The 16,888-nt window shown below is 46.1% G+C and overlaps 1 protein-coding gene across 1 annotated transcript in view; it reads left to right on the top strand.

The window, feature by feature from the left end:
• Positions 1–16,754, top strand: part of capn7 (calpain 7) — a 19,956-nt gene extending 3,202 nt beyond the window's left edge. The window contains exons 2-21 of the mRNA XM_087782703.1: positions 3,120–3,228; positions 3,306–3,463; positions 4,162–4,229; positions 4,292–4,498; positions 4,552–4,638; positions 6,169–6,295; positions 7,249–7,334; positions 7,529–7,622; positions 7,687–7,833; positions 7,887–7,993; positions 8,047–8,167; positions 8,284–8,428; positions 8,489–8,588; positions 14,860–14,995; positions 15,086–15,161; positions 15,241–15,386; positions 15,547–15,609; positions 15,665–15,795; positions 16,331–16,417; positions 16,535–16,754. Of these exons, the coding sequence (XP_087638829.1) occupies positions 3,120–3,228; positions 3,306–3,463; positions 4,162–4,229; positions 4,292–4,498; positions 4,552–4,638; positions 6,169–6,295; positions 7,249–7,334; positions 7,529–7,622; positions 7,687–7,833; positions 7,887–7,993; positions 8,047–8,167; positions 8,284–8,428; positions 8,489–8,588; positions 14,860–14,995; positions 15,086–15,161; positions 15,241–15,386; positions 15,547–15,609; positions 15,665–15,795; positions 16,331–16,417; positions 16,535–16,679 (2,340 nt within the window). The 3' untranslated portion in view covers positions 16,680–16,754. The remainder of the gene's footprint in view (positions 1–3,119; positions 3,229–3,305; positions 3,464–4,161; positions 4,230–4,291; positions 4,499–4,551; positions 4,639–6,168; positions 6,296–7,248; positions 7,335–7,528; positions 7,623–7,686; positions 7,834–7,886; positions 7,994–8,046; positions 8,168–8,283; positions 8,429–8,488; positions 8,589–14,859; positions 14,996–15,085; positions 15,162–15,240; positions 15,387–15,546; positions 15,610–15,664; positions 15,796–16,330; positions 16,418–16,534) is intronic.
• Positions 16,755–16,888: the final 134 nt, after the last annotated feature.

Genomic DNA, 16,888 nt, shown 5'->3' with positions numbered 1-16,888 from the left:
GTCAGTAGATCATCAAACACAGATGTTTCTTGAAGGAGTCAGTAGATCATCAAACACAGATGTTTCTTGAAGGAGTCAGTAGATCATCAAACACAGATGTTTCTTGAAGGAGTCAGTAGATCATCAAACACAGATGTTTCTTGAAGGAGTCAGTAGATCATCAAACACAGATGTTTCTTGAAGGAGTCAGTAGATCATCAAACACAGATGTTTCTTAAAGGAGTCAGTAGATCATCAAACACATGTTTCTTGAAGGAGTCAGTAGATCATCAAACACACATGTTTCTTGAAGGAGTCCGTAGATCATCAAACACATGTTTCTTGAAGGAGTCAGTAGATCATCAAACACATGTTTCTTGAAGGAGTCAGTAGATCATCAAACACACATGTTTCTTGAAGGAGTCAGTAGATCATAAAACACACATGTTTCTTGAAGGAGTCAGTAGATCATCAAACACATGTTTCTTGAAGGAGTCAGTAGATCATCAAACACAGATGTTTCTTAAAGGAGTCAGTAGATCATCAAACACAGATGTTTCTTAAAGGAGTCAGTAGATCATCAAACACAGATGTTTCTTAAAGGAGTCAGTAGATCATCAAACACATGTTTCTTGAAGGAGTCAGTAGATCATCAAACACACATGTTTCTTGAAGGAGTCAGTAGATCATCAAACACACATGTTTCTTGAAGGAGTCAGAAGATCATCAAACACATGTTTCTTGAAGGAGTCAGTAGATCATCAAACACAGATGTTTCTTAAAGGAGTCAGTAGATCATCAAACACAGATGTTTCTTAAAGGAGTCAGTAGATCATCAAACACACATGTTTCTTGAAGGAGTCAGTAGATCATCAAACACAGATGTTTCTTGAAGGAGTCAGTAGATCATCAAACACACATGTTTCTTGAAGGAGTCAGAAGATCATCAAACACATGTTTCTTGAAGGAGTCAGTAGATCATCAAACACACATGTTTCTTGAAGGAGTCAGTAGATCATCAAACACAGATGTTTCTTAAAGGAGTCAGTAGATCATCAAACACAGATGTTTCTTGAAGGAGTCAGTAGATCATCAAACACAGATGTTTCTTGAAGGAGTCAGTAGATCATCAAACACACATGTTTCTTAAAGGAGTCAGTAGATCATCAAACACAGATGTTTCTTGAAGGAGTCAGTAGATCATCAAACACAGATGTTTCTTGAAGGAGTCAGTAGATCATCAAACACAGATGTTTCTTAAAGGAGTCAGTAGATCATCAAACACATGTTTCTTGAAGGAGTCAGTAGATCATCAAACACACATGTTTCTTGAAGGAGTCAGTAGATCATCAAACACACATGTTTCTTGAAGGAGTCAGTAGATCATCAAACACACATGTTTCTTGAAGGAGTCAGTAGATCATCAAACACATGTTTCTTGAAGGAGTCAGTAGATCATCAAACACAGATGTTTCTTGAAGGAGTCAGTAGATCATCAAACACATGTTTCTTGAAGGAGTCAGTAGATCATCAAACACACATGTTTCTTGAAGGAGTCAGTAGATCATCAAACACAGATGTTTCTTGAAGGAGTCAGTAGATCATCAAACACACATGTTTCTTGAAGGAGTCAGTAGATCATCAAACACAGATGTTTCTTGAAGGAGTCAGTAGATCATCAAACACACATGTTTCTTGAAGGAGTCAGTAGATCATCAAACACATGTTTCTTGAAGGAGTCAGTAGATCATCAAACACATGTTTCTTGAAGGAGTCAGTAGATCATCAAACACATGTTTCTTGAAGGAGTCAGTAGATCATCAAACACAGATGTTTCTTGAAGGAGTCAGTAGATCATCAAACACATGTTTCTTGAAGGAGTCAGTAGATCATCAAACACAGACGTTTCTTGAAGGAGTCAGTAGATCATCAAACACAGATGTTTCTTGAAGGAGTCAGTAGATCATCAAACACACATGTTTCTTGAAGGAGTCAGTAGATCATCAAACACAGATGTTTCTTGAAGGAGTCAGTAGATCATCAAACACACATGTTTCTTGAAGGAGTCAGTAGATCATCAAACACACATGTTTCTTGAAGGAGTCAGTAGATCATCAAACACATGTTTCTTGAAGGAGTCAGTAGATCATCAAACACATGTTTCTTGAAGGAGTCAGTAGATCATCAAACACAGATGTTTCTTAAAGGAGTCAGTAGATCATCAAACACAGATGTTTCTTAAAGGAGTCAGTAGATCATCAAACACAGATGTTTCTTGAAGGAGTCAGTAGATCATCAAACACAGATGTTTCTTGAAGGAGTCAGTAGATCATCAAACACAGATGTTTCTTGAAGGAGTCAGTAGATCATCAAACACAGATGTTTCTTAAAGGAGTCAGTAGATCATCAAACACACATGTTTCTTGAAGGAGTCAGTAGATCATCAAACACAGATGTTTCTTGAAGGAGTCAGTAGATCATTAAACACACATGTTTCTTGAAGGAGTCAGTAGATCATCAAACACAGATGTTTCTTGAAGGAGTCAGTAGATCATCAAACACAGATGTTTCTTGAAGGAGTCAGTAGATCATCAAACACAGATGTTTCTTGAAAGAGTCAGTAGATCATCAAACACACATGTTTCTTAAAGGAGTCAGTAGATCATCAAACACACATGTTTCTTGAAGGAGTCAGTAGATCATCAAACACAGATGTTTCTTGAAGGAGTCAGTAGATCATCAAACACAGATGTTTCTTGAAGGAGTCAGTAGATCATCAAACACAGATGATTCTTGAAGGAGTCAGTAGATCATCAAACACAGAGATGTTTCTTGAAGGAGTCAGTAGATCATCAAACACAGATGTTTCTTGAAGGAGTCAGTAGATCATCAAACACACATGTTTCTTGAAGGAGTCAGTAGATCATCAAACACAGATGTTTCTTGAAGGAGTCAGTAGATCATCAAACACAGATGTTTCTTGAAGGAGTCAGTAGATCATCAAACACACATGTTTCTTGAAGGAGTCAGTAGATCATCAAACACACATGTTTCTTGAAGGAGTCAGTAGATCATCAAACACAGATGTTTCTTGAAGGAGTCAGTAGATCATCAAACACAGATGTCCATGTGTTCTCCAGGAGGCGGCTCAGGCTCTCATCTACGCAGGGATGGCCGGGTCCAAACTTGACGGGATCCAGGACAAGGTTAACGAGTATCTTGATCGAGTCCAGGCTCTCTACACGGCCGGTAGGTCCCGGTGAAGGTTCTGACGGAGACAGTCCAGTTCACCTCCTCTGTCCCAACACCTGCTCACTCTTCTCCAGTCCAGGCCCAGAAGAGTGACCCACTGAAGACCCGGCAGCAGGTAGATCTGGAGCGAGCTCACTTCCTGGTCACTCAGGCGTTCCAGGAGGACGAGAAAGGAAACCAGGAGGAAGCAGTGGAGCTGTACACACAAGCTGTGGAGCTGTGCATCCAAACCGTAGGTGTCTCACTCTGACAGTCTCTCTCACTCCGACCGTCCGTCTCACTCCGACCGTCAGTCTCACTCCGACCGTCTGTCTCACTCTGACAGTCTCTCTCACTCCGACCGTCAGTCTCACTCTGACAGTCTCTCTCACTCCGACCGTCTGTCTCACTCCGACCGTCCGTCTCACTCCGACCGTCAGTCTCACTCCGACCGTCTGTCTCACTCTGACAGTCTCTCTCACTCCGACCGTCTGTCTCACTCTGACAGTCTCTCTCACTCCGACCGTCTGTCTCACTCCGACCGTCCGTCTCACTCCGACCGCCTGTCTCACTCTGACCGTCCGTCTCACTCCGACCGCCCGTCTCACTCTGACCGTCCGTCTCACTCCGACCGCCTGTCTCACTCTGACCGCCTGTCTCACTCCGACCGCCTGTCTCACTCCGACCGCCTGTCTCACTCCGACCACCCGTCTCACTCTGACCGTCCGTCTCACTCCGACCGCCCGTCTCACTCTGACCGCCTGTCTCACTCCGACCGTCCGTCTCACTCCGACCGCCTATCTCACTCTGACCGTCCGTCTCACTCCGACCGCCCGTCTCACTCTGACCGTCCGTCTCACTCCGACCGCCTGTCTCACTCTGACCGCCCGTCTCACTCCGACCGCCCGTCTCACTCTGACCGCCTGTCTCACTCCGTCTGTCCCTCAACAGTCGAACGACACTTCAGACTCGACTCTGCAGGTGAAGTTGAAGCAGTTGGCTCATCAAGCCCTGGACAGGTAGAGATGATGTCATCGCTGCAGCTCCACCAGATCATGATGTCATACATTCATGTGTTCAGGGCTGAGGGCCTCAAACAGTGCAAAGCTGGTCCGAGTCAGGACCGGACAACTGGTCCCAAGTCCAGCTCCTCTGGTGGACCGAGTCGTCAGTTCTTCCCACTTGGACCGGACTTCTCGCTTCAGGACCGGCCTCAGCCCATCAGAGCGCTCCAGTCCAGCGAGCAGCAGGGTCAGCGCTACACACCTGAGGAGATCCAGGTGCTCAGGTGAGCCGGGTGAGAGGGTCTCAGGAGACAGGAAGTGAAGATGTGTTGTGCAGGAGGACGTCCACCATCAACAACATAGCCTACGTCCCCTTCATGAGCGTGGACCTGAAGGAGCGCTTCGCCTTCCCGGTGCCCTACTCGTGAGTGACGCGTCACTCTCTCACTCCTGCACTCTCTCACTCATGCTCTCTCTCTCACTCCTGCTCTCTCTCACTCCTGCACTCTCTCACTCCCGCTCTCTCTCTCACTCCCGCTCTCTCTCACTCCCGCTCTCTCTCACTCCCGCTCTCTCTCACTCCCGCTGTCTCTCACTCCTGCACTCTCTCACTCCTGCACTCTCTCTCACTCCTGCTCTCTCTCACTCCTGCTCTCTCACTCCTGCACTCTCTCTCACTCCTGCTCTCTCTCACTCCTGCTCTCTCACTCCTGCTCTCTCTCTCTCTCACTCCTGCTCTCTCCCTCACTCCTGCTCTCTCTCTCTCTCACTCCTGCTCTCTCCCTCACTCCTGCTCTCTCTCTCTCACTCCTGCTCTCTCTCCCTCACTCCTGCTCTCTCTCTCACTCCTGCTCTCTCTCACTCCTGCTCTCTCCCTCACTCCTGCTCTCTCTCTCTCTCACTCCTGCTCTCTCCCTCACTCCTGCTCTCTCTCTCTCACTCCTGCTCTCTCTCTCTCACTCCTGCTCTCTCTCACTCACTCCTGCTCTCTCTCCCTCACTCCTGCTCTCTCTCCCTCACTCCTGTTCTCTCTCTCTCACTCCTGCTCTCTCTCTCACTCCTGCTCTCTCTCACTCCTGCTCTCTCCCTCACTCCTGCTCTCTCTCACTCCTGCTCTCTCCCTCACTCCTGCTCTCTCTCTCTCTCACTCCTGCTCTCTCTCTCACTCCTGCTCTCTCTCACTCCTGCTCTCTCACTCCTGCTCTCTCTCTCTCTCACTCCTGCTCTCTCCCTCACTCCTGCTCTCTCTCTCTCTCACTCCTGCTCTCTCCCTCACTCCTGCTCTCTCTCTCTCACTCCTGCTCTCTCTCCCTCACTCCTGCTCTCTCTCTCACTCCTGCTCTCTCTCACTCCTGCTCTCTCCCTCACTCCTGCTCTCTCTCTCTCTCACTCCTGCTCTCTCCCTCACTCCTGCTCTCTCTCTCTCACTCCTGCTCTCTCTCTCTCACTCCTGCTCTCTCTCACTCACTCCTGCTCTCTCTCCCTCACTCCTGCTCTCTCTCCCTCACTCCTGTTCTCTCTCTCTCACTCCTGCTCTCTCTCTCACTCCTGTTCTCTCTCCCTCACTCCTGCTCTCTCCCTCACTCCTGCTCTCTCCCTCACTCCTGCTCTCTCTCTCTCACTCCTGCTCTCTCTCTCTCACTCCTGCTCTCTCTCCCTCACTCCTGTTCTCTCTCTCTCTCACTCCTGCTCTCTCTCCCTCACTCCTGTTCTCTCTCTCTCACTCCTGCTCTCTACCTCACTCCTGCTCTCTCCCTCACTCCTGCTCTCTCTCTCTCTCACTCCTGCTCTCTCTCCCTCACTCCTGTTCTCTCTCTCTCTCACTCCTGCTCTCTCTCCCTCACTCCTGTTCTCTCTCTCTCACTCCTGCTCTCTACCTCACTCCTGCTCTCTCTCTGTCTCACTCCTGCTCTCTCTCTCTCACTCCTGCTCTCTCTCACTCCTGCTGTTCCAGGGACAAGTCGGGGAAACTTGCGTTGTCCCCGAAACAAAGAGCCGTCTTCTCGCGCTGGGTCCGACCCGACGAGATCTGCAACAACCCGACCATGATCCTGTCGGTGTCGAGCTTCAGCATCAAGCAGGTGTGTGACGTCTCTCTCCTCTCACTCCATTTCTTTCTTCTCACTCTCTCACCCCTTCTCTCCTCTCACTCTCTCACCCCTTCTCTCCCCTCACTCTCACCCCTTCCCCCCTCTCACCCTTTATTTCTTCTCACTCTCTCACCCCTTCTCTCCTCTCACTCTCACCCCTTCTCTCCCCTCACTCTCACCCCTTCCCCCCTCTCACCCTCACCCCTTCCCCCCTCTCACCCTTTATTTCTTCTCACTCTCTCACCCCTTCTCTCCTCTCACTCTCACCCCTTCTCTCCCCTCACTCTCACCCTTCCCCCCTCTCACCCTTTATTTCTTCTCACTCTCTCACCCCTTCTCTCCTCTCACTCTCACCCCTTCTCTCCCCTCACTCTCACCCCTTCCCCCCTCTCACCCTTTATTTCTTCTCACTCTCACCCCTTCTCTCCTCTCACTCTCTCACCCCTTCTCTCCCCTCACTCTCACCCCTTCCCCCCTCTCACCCTTTATTTCTTCTCACTCTCACCCCTTCTCTCCCCTCACTCTCACCCCTTCCCCCCTCTCACCCTTTATTTCTTCTCACTCTCTCACCCCTTCTCTCCTCTCACTCTCTCACCCCTTCTCTCCCCTCACTCTCACCCCTTCTCTCCCCTCACTCTCACCCCTTCCCCCCCTCACCCTTTATTTCTTCTCACTCTCACCCCTTCTCTCCTCTCACTCTCACCCCTTCCCCCCTCTCACCCTTTATTTCTTCTCACTCTCACCCCTTCTCTCCCCTCACTCTCACCCCTTCCCCCCTCTCACCCTTTATTTCTTCTCACTCTCTCACCCCTTCTCTCCCCTCACTCTCACCCCTTCTCTCCCCTCACTCTCACCCCTTCCCCCCTCTCACCCTTTCTCTCCTCTCACTCTCTCACCCCTTCTCTCACTCTCTCACCCCTTCTCTCACTCTCTCACCTCTACAGACTGTGGTGTCCGACTGCTCGTTCGTGGCGTCTCTTGCCATCAGTGCAGCGTACGAGCGTCGCTACAGTAAGAAGCTCATCACCAGGTACTGTTGTGTCTCTGAAGAAGATCCAGGACCTGATCCTGACCCGACCTCTGACCTGATTCCTTGTGTGTTTATTCCCTTGGTGTGTGTGTTTGTTGTGTCTATATTTGTGTCTTTTATGTGTGTATGTGTATACGTTTGTGTGTATACGTGTATATACGTGTGTGTTGTGTTGTGTTGTGTTGTGTTGTCAGCGTCATCTACCCTCAGAACCGGCGAGGAGAGCCGGAGTACAATCCGTGTGGGAAGTACATGGTGAAGCTGCACATCAATGGTGTCCCGAGGAAGGTAACGACCTCGTGACCTCGTGACCTCATGACCTCGTGACCTCAGACATCATGACATCATGCAGGTGATCATCGACGACCTGCTGCCGGTGGACCACGGAGGTGAGCTGCTGTGCTCGTACTCCAGCAACAGGAACGAGCTGTGGGTGTCTCTGATCGAGAAGGCCTACATGAAGGTGATGGGCGGGTACGACTTCCCCGGATCCAACTCGGTACGTCCAGGTCCGAGCCCGACCCGAGCCCGTCTGACCCTCTGACCCTCCAGAACATCGACCTGCACGCTCTGACCGGTTGGATCCCCGAACGCATCGCCATGCACTCGGACAACCAGTCCTTCAGCAGAGACGACACCTTCAGGATGTTGTTCCAGAGGTGAGGCCGCCTCCTCCCTCGACCCCTGACCCCTGACCTCCGACCCCACCCAGGTTCCACCGCGGGGACGTCCTGATCACCACGGCCACGGGAGTGATGACGGAGGAGGAGGGAACCCTGCGAGGTCTGGTGCCCACTCACGCCTACGCCGTCCTGGACATCCGAGAGTACAAAGTAGCACGCTAGCTAGCGTTAGCTTAGCAGGCCCGGCCTGACCTGTGTGTGTGCGTGTGCGCGTGTGCGTGTGTGCGTGTGCGTGTGCGCGTGTGCGTGTGCGTGTGCGTGTGCAGAACATGCGCTTCCTGCAGCTGAAGAACCCGTGGAGTCACCTGCGCTGGAGGGGGCGCTACAGTGAGCGTGATGATAAGAACTGGACTCCTGAGCTCCTCAAGTACCTGAACTTTGACCCTAAGACGGCCCAGAAGTTTGACAACGGTAGGAGGAGCAGGTTCGATACCCGACCCACGAGCAAGAGCCTGAATGTTGTGGTTGTAGGAGTTTTCTGGATCTGCTGGGAGGACCTGTGCCAGTTCTACGACGTCATCTACCTGAGCTGGAACCCTGCGCTGTTCAAGGAGTCCACCTGCATACACAGGTGTGTGTGTAGGTGTGTGTGTGTGTGTGTGTGTGTGCATGCACACGTATACATGAATATGTGTGTGTGTGTGTGTGTGTGTGTGCGTGCACGTATACATGAATACGTGTGTGTGTGTGTGTGTGTGTGCACGTATACATGAATGTGTGTTTGTGTGTGCACGTATACATGAATACGTGTGTGTGTGTGTGTGCACGTATACATGAATGTGTGTTTGTGTGTGCACGTATACATGAATACGTGTGTGTGTGTGTGTGTGCACGTATACATGAATGTGTGTTTGTGTGTGCACGTATACATGAATACGTGTGTGTGTGTGTATGTGTGCACGTATACATGAATGTGTGTTTGTGTGTGCACGTATACATGAATACGTGTGTGTGTGTGTGTGTGTGTGTGCACGTATACATGAATGTGTGTTTGTGTGTGCACGTATACATGAATGTGTGTTTGTGTGTGCACGTATACATGAATACGTGTGTGTGTGTGTGTGTGTGTGTGCACGTATACATGAATGTGTGTTTGTGCGTGTTTGTGTGTGCACGTATACATGAATACGTGTGTGTGTGTGTTTGTGTGTGCACGTATACATGAATGTGTGTGTGTGTGTGCACGTATACATGAATACATGAATGTGTGTGTGTGTGCACGTATACATGATACATGAATGTGTGTGTGTGTGCGCGTATACATGATACATGAATGTGTGTGTGTGTGTGTGTGCACGTATACATGAATACATGAATGTGTGTGTGTGTGCACGTATACATGAATACATGAATGTGTGTGTGTGTGCACGTATACATGATACATGAATGTGTGTGTGTGCGCGTATACATGATACATGAATGTGTGTGTGTGTATACATGAATGTGTTTGTGTGTGTGCACGTATACATGAATACATGAATGTGTGTGTGTGTGTGTGCACGTATACATGAATACATGAATGTGTGTGTGTGTGCACGTATACATGATACATGAATGTGTGTGTGTGTGCGCGTATACATGATACATGAATGTGTGTGTGTGTGTGTGTGTGTGTGTGTGCACGTATACATGAATGTGTGTGTGTGTGCACGTATACATGATACATGAATGTGTGTGTGTGCGCGTATACATGATACATGAATGTGTGTGTGTGTATACATGAATGTGTGTGTGTGTGCACGTATACATGAATACATGAATGTGTGTGTGTGTGTGCACGTATACATGAATACATGAATGTGTGTGTGTGTGCACGTATACATGAATACATGAATGTGTGTGTGTGTGCACGTATACATGATACATGAATGTGTGTGTGTGTGCGCGTATACATGATACATGAATGTGTGTGTGTGTATACATGAATGTGTGTGTGTGTGTGCGCGTATACATGAATGTGTGTGTGTGTGCACGTATACATGAATACATGAATGTGTGTGTGTGTGTGTGCACGTATACATGAATACATGAATGTGTGTGTGTGTGCACGTATACATGAATACATGAATGTGTGTGTGTGTGTGTGCACGTATACATGAATACATGAATGTGTGTGTGTGTGTGTGCACGTATACATGAATACATGAATGTGTGTGTGTGTGCACGTATACATGAATACATGAATGTGTGTGTGTGTGCACGTATACATGATACATGAATGTGTGTGTGTGTGCACGTATACATGATACATGAATGTGTGTGTGTGTGCACGTATACATGAATACATGAATGTGTGTGTGTGTGCGCGTATACATGATACATGAATGTGTGTGTGTGTGTGCGCGTATACATGAATGTGTGTGTGTGTGCACGTATACATGAATACATGAATGTGTGTGTGTGTGTGCACGTATACATGAATACATGAATGTGTGTGCGAGTGCACGTATACATGAATACATGAATGTGTGTGTGTGTGTGTATACATGAATACATGAATGTGTGTGTGTGCACGTATACATGAATACATGAATGTGTGTGTGTGCACGTATACATGAATACATGAATGTATGTGTGTGTGTATACATGAATACATGAATGTGTGTGTGCACATATACATGAATACATGAATGTGTGTGTGTGTGTGTGTATACATGAATACATGAATGTATGTGTGTGTGTATACATGAATGTGTGTGTGAGTGCACGTATACATGAATACATGAATGTGTGTGTGCACATATACATGAATACATGAATGTGTGTGTGTGTGTGTATACATGAATACATGAATGTATGTGTGTGTGTATACATGAATGTGTGTGTGAGTGCACGTATACATGAATACATGAATGTGTGTGTGAGTGCACGTATACATGAATACATGAATGTGTGTGTGTGTGCACGTATACATGAATACATGAATGTGTGTGTGTGTGTATACATGAATACATGAATGTATGTGTGTGTGTATACATGAATACATGAATGTGTGTGTGTGTGTGTATACATGAATACATGAATGTGTGTGTGTGTGTATACATGAATACATGAATGTGTGTGTGTGCACGTATACATGAATACATGAATGTGTGTGTGTGCACGTATACATGAATACATGAATGTATGTGTGTGTGCACGTATACATGAATACATGAATGTATGTGTGTGTGTATACATGAATACATGAATGTATGTGTGTGTATACATGAATACATGAATGTGTGTGTGTGTGTATACATGAATACATGAATGTGTGTGTGTGCACGTATACATGAATACATGAATGTATGTGTGTGTGTATACATGAATACATGAATGTGTGTGTGTGCACGTATACATGAATACATGAATGTGTGTGTGTGCACGTATACATGAATACATGAATGTATGTGTGTGTGCACGTATACATGAATACATGAATGTATGTGTGTGTGTATACATGAATACATGAATGTATGTGTGTGTGTATACATGAATACATGAATGTATGTGTGTGTGTATACATGAATACATGAATGTGTGTGTGCACGTATACATGAATACATGAATGTGTGTGTGTGCACGTATACATGAATACATGAATGTATGTGTGTGTGTATACATGAATACATGAATGTGTGTGTGCACATATACATGAATACATGAATGTGTGTGTGTGTGTGTATACATGAATACATGAATGTATGTGTGTGTGTATACATGAATGTGTGTGTGAGTGCACGTATACATGAATACATGAATGTGTGTGTGCACATATACATGAATACATGAATGTGTGTGTGTGTGTGTATACATGAATACATGAATGTATGTGTGTGTGTATACATGAATGTGTGTGTGAGTGCACGTATACATGAATACATGAATGTGTGTGTGAGTGCACGTATACATGAATACATGAATGTGTGTGTGTGTGCACGTATACATGAATACATGAATGTGTGTGTGTGTATACATGAATACATGAATGTATGTGTGTGTGTATACATGAATACATGAATGTGTGTGTGTGTGTGTATACATGAATACATGAATGTGTGTGTGTGTGTATACATGAATACATGAATGTGTGTGTGTGCACGTATACATGAATACATGAATGTGTGTGTGTGCACGTATACATGAATACATGAATGTATGTGTGTGTGCACGTATACATGAATACATGAATGTATGTGTGTGTGTATACATGAATACATGAATGTATGTGTGTGTATACATGAATACATGAATGTGTGTGTGTGTGTATACATGAATACATGAATGTGTGTGTGTGCACGTATACATGAATACATGAATGTATGTGTGTGTGTATACATGAATACATGAATGTGTGTGTGTGCACGTATACATGAATACATGAATGTGTGTGTGTGCACGTATACATGAATACATGAATGTATGTGTGTGTGCACGTATACATGAATACATGAATGTATGTGTGTGTGTATACATGAATACATGAATGTATGTGTGTGTGTATACATGAATACATGAATGTATGTGTGTGTGTATACATGAATACATGAATGTGTGTGTGCACGTATACATGAATACATGAATGTGTGTGTGTGCACGTATACATGAATACATGAATGTATGTGTGTGTGTATACATGAATACATGAATGTGTGTGTGCACATATACATGAATACATGAATGTGTGTGTGTGTGTGTATACATGAATGTGTGTGTGAGTGCACGTATACATGAATACATGAATGTGTGTGTGCACATATACATGAATACATGAATGTGTGTGTGTGTGCACGTATACATGAATACATGAATGTGTGTGTGTGTGTATACATGAATACATGAATGTATGTGTGTGTGTATACATGAATACATGAATGTGTGTGTGTGTGTGTATACATGAATACATGAATGTGTGTGTGTGTGTGTATACATGAATACATGAATGTGTGTGTGTGTGTATACATGAATACATGAATGTGTGTGTGTGCACGTATACATGAATACATGAATGTGTGTGTGTGCACGTATACATGAATACATGAATGTATGTGTGTGTGCACGTATACATGAATACATGAATGTATGTGTGTGTGTATACATGAATACATGAATGTATGTGTGTGTATACATGAATACATGAATGTGTGTGTGTGTGTATACATGAATACATGAATGTGTGTGTGTGCACGTATACATGAATACATGAATGTATGTGTGTGTGTATACATGAATACATGAATGTGTGTGTGTGCACGTATACATGAATACATGAATGTGTGTGTGTGCACGTATACATGAATACATGAATGTATGTGTGTGTGCACGTATACATGAATACATGAATGTATGTGTGTGTGTATACATGAATACATGAATGTATGTGTGTGTGTATACATGAATACATGAATGTGTGTGTGCACGTATACATGAATACATGAATGTGTGTGTGTGCACGTATACATGAATACATGAATGTATGTGTGTGTGTATACATGAATACATGAATGTGTGTGTGCACATATACATGAATACATGAATGTGTGTGTGTGTGTGTATACATGAATACATGAATGTATGTGTGTGTGTATACATGAATGTGTGTGTGAGTGCACGTATACATGAATACATGAATGTGTGTGTGCACATATACATGAATACATGAATGTGTGTGTATACATGAATACATGAATGTATGTGTGTGTGTATACATGAATGTGTGTGTGAGTGCACGTATACATGAATACATGAATGTGTGTGTGAGTGCACGTATACATGAATACATGAATGTGTGTGTGTGTGCACGTATACATGAATACATGAATGTGTGTGTGTGTATACATGAATACATGAATGTATGTGTGTGTGTATACATGAATACATGAATGTGTGTGTGTGTGTGTATACATGAATACATGAATGTGTGTGTGTGTGTATACATGAATACATGAATGTGTGTGTGTGCACGTATACATGAATACATGAATGTGTGTGTGTGCACGTATACATGAATACATGAATGTATGTGTGTGTGCACGTATACATGAATACATGAATGTATGTGTGTGTGTATACATGAATACATGAATGTATGTGTGTGTATACATGAATACATGAATGTGTGTGTGTGTGTATACATGAATACATGAATGTGTGTGTGTGCACGTATACATGAATACATGAATGTATGTGTGTGTGTATACATGAATACATGAATGTGTGTGTGTGCACGTATACATGAATACATGAATGTGTGTGTGTGCACGTATACATGAATACATGAATGTATGTGTGTGTGCACGTATACATGAATACATGAATGTATGTGTGTGTGTATACATGAATACATGAATGTATGTGTGTGTGTATACATGAATACATGAATGTATGTGTGTGTGTATACATGAATACATGAATGTGTGTGTGCACGTATACATGAATACATGAATGTGTGTGTGTGCACGTATACATGAATACATGAATGTATGTGTGTGTGTATACATGAATACATGAATGTGTGTGTGCACATATACATGAATACATGAATGTGTGTGTGTGTGTGTATACATGAATGTGTGTGTGAGTGCACGTATACATGAATACATGAATGTGTGTGTGCACATATACATGAATACATGAATGTGTGTGTGTGTGTGTATACATGAATACATGAATGTATGTGTGTGTGTATACATGAATGTGTGTGTGAGTGCACGTATACATGAATACATGAATGTGTGTGTGAGTGCACGTATACATGAATACATGAATGTGTGTGTGTGTGTGTATACATGAATACATGAATGTGTGTGTGTGCACGTATACATGAATACATGAATACATGAATGTGTGTGTGTGTGCAGCACCTGGGACGGGAGTCAAGGTCCGGTCAAAGACGTCTACAGTTTGGCCAACAACCCTCAGTACAAGCTGGAGGTTCAGTGTCCAGCAGGGGGCGCCGCTGTGTGGGTGCTGCTGACCAGACACATCACAGACAAGGTTGGTGACAGCTGTCAATCATGCTCCGACCCTCATTTGGTGACCGCTGTCAATCATGCTCCGACCCTCATGACCCCTCGTTGATCGCAGGAGGACTTTGCTCAGAACCGTGAGTTCATCACGTTGGTGGTCTACAAGAACGAGGGGAAGAAGGTCTACTATCCCGGTGCGTGACCCCCCGTGACCCCCCGTGACCCCCCGTGACCCCCCGTGACCCCACATGACCTCATCTTGTCCCTCTCCAGCCGACCCTCCTCCGTACATCGATGGGATCCGCATCAACAGTCCTCACTACTTGACCAAGATCCGTCTGACCAGCGCCGGCGCTCACAGCTTCACCCTCGTGGTGTCGCAGTACGAGAAGCAGAACACCATCAACTACACTCTCCGGGTGAGTCCGGTTCTGACTCCGGTTCTGACTCCGGTTCTGGTTCTGAGTCCGGTTCTGACTCCGGTTCTGGTTCCGACTCCGGTTCTGACTCTGACTCCGGTTCTGACTCTGGTTCTGGTTCTGACTCTGGTTCTGGTTCTGACCCGCTCCTCCTGTGCAGGTCTACTCGGGATGCAAGTTCTCCTTCAGTAAGATCCAGAACCCGTTCACTCACAGCAAGAGGGTGAGTCGTGACTCGACTCCTGATCCGACGTTCGACTCACTCGTGTTTCCTGCAGCTCAACGGTCAGTGGAAGGGCGCCTCCGCTGGAGGATGCGGGAACTACAAGGACTCGTACAAACACAATCCCATCTACCAGATCCACCTGGAGCGACCTGGACCCTTATTGATCGAGCTCCGGGGATCCAGGTGAGGAGTGAGTCGAGAGTGAGTCGTGAGTGAGTCGTGAGTGAGTCGAGAGTGAGTCGTGAGTGAGTCGAGAGTGAGTCGTGAGTGAGTCGTGAGTGAGTCGAGAGTGAGTCGTGAGTGAGTCGTGAGTGAGTCGAGAGTGAGTCGTGAGTGAGTCGTGAGTGAGTCGTGAGTGAGTCTTGAGTGAGTCACGAGTGAGTCGTGAGTGAGTCGTGAGTGAGTTGTGAGTGAGTCGTGAGTGAGTCGTGAGTGAGTCACGAGTGAGTCGTGAGTGAGTCACGAGTGAGTCGTGAGTGAGTCGTGAGTGAGTCGTGAGTGAGTCACGAGTGAGTCGTGAGTGAGTCACGAGTGAGTCGTGAGTGAGTCGTGAGTGAGTCGTGAGTGAGTCACGAGTGAGTCGTGAGTGAGTCACGAGTGAGTCGTGAGTGAGTCGTGAGTGAGTCACGAGTGAGTCGTGAGTGAGTCGTGGGTGAGTCGTGAGTGAGTCACGAGTGAGTCACGAGTGAGTCACGGCTCACAGGTCTTCATGTCTCAGACAGTACAGCGTTGGCTTCGAGCTGCTGGTCGTGTCGTTGACGGGAGACTCAGGTGCATCAGTGAAGAAGAACAGTGGAGACTACAGGTGAGTCACGTGATCAACACGCCATCAACACGCCAGGAACACACCATCAACACGCCAGGAACACGGAACAGGACCTGGTCAAACACGTGAGCAGGTGATGATGACTCTTGTCTGCAGGTGTGGCTTCTGCTACCTGGAGGCGGAGTCTGTCCCGGCAGGTGTCTACAACGTGGTGCCCACCACCTTCCTGCCCAAACAGGAAGGACCCTTCTTCCTGGACTTCTTCAGTACCGCCCCCCTGAGGGTGTCTCAGCTGCAGTGACTCTGGACGGACCAGAACCAGAACCACTTTGTAGAACATTTGTGTTGCACCTCCAGAATAAAACTGATCACATGACTTCCTGCTGTCTCGTCCCGTCTGACGCTCACACCTGTGTGAGGATCACCTGATCCGTAGACCCGGGCCCAGACTCGGTCCAGGTGTGGCTCTCGGACACACCTGCAGGCATCAGTGTTAGCGACCCGTCAGGT

This window comes from Callionymus lyra, unplaced genomic scaffold (assembly GCF_982586985.1).
Source record: "Callionymus lyra unplaced genomic scaffold, fCalLyr1.hap1.1 HAP1_SCAFFOLD_362, whole genome shotgun sequence".
In the NCBI taxonomy this organism is placed as follows: domain Eukaryota; kingdom Metazoa; phylum Chordata; class Actinopteri; order Syngnathiformes; family Callionymidae; genus Callionymus; species Callionymus lyra.
This window is presented reverse-complemented; position numbering and strand designations above follow the sequence as displayed.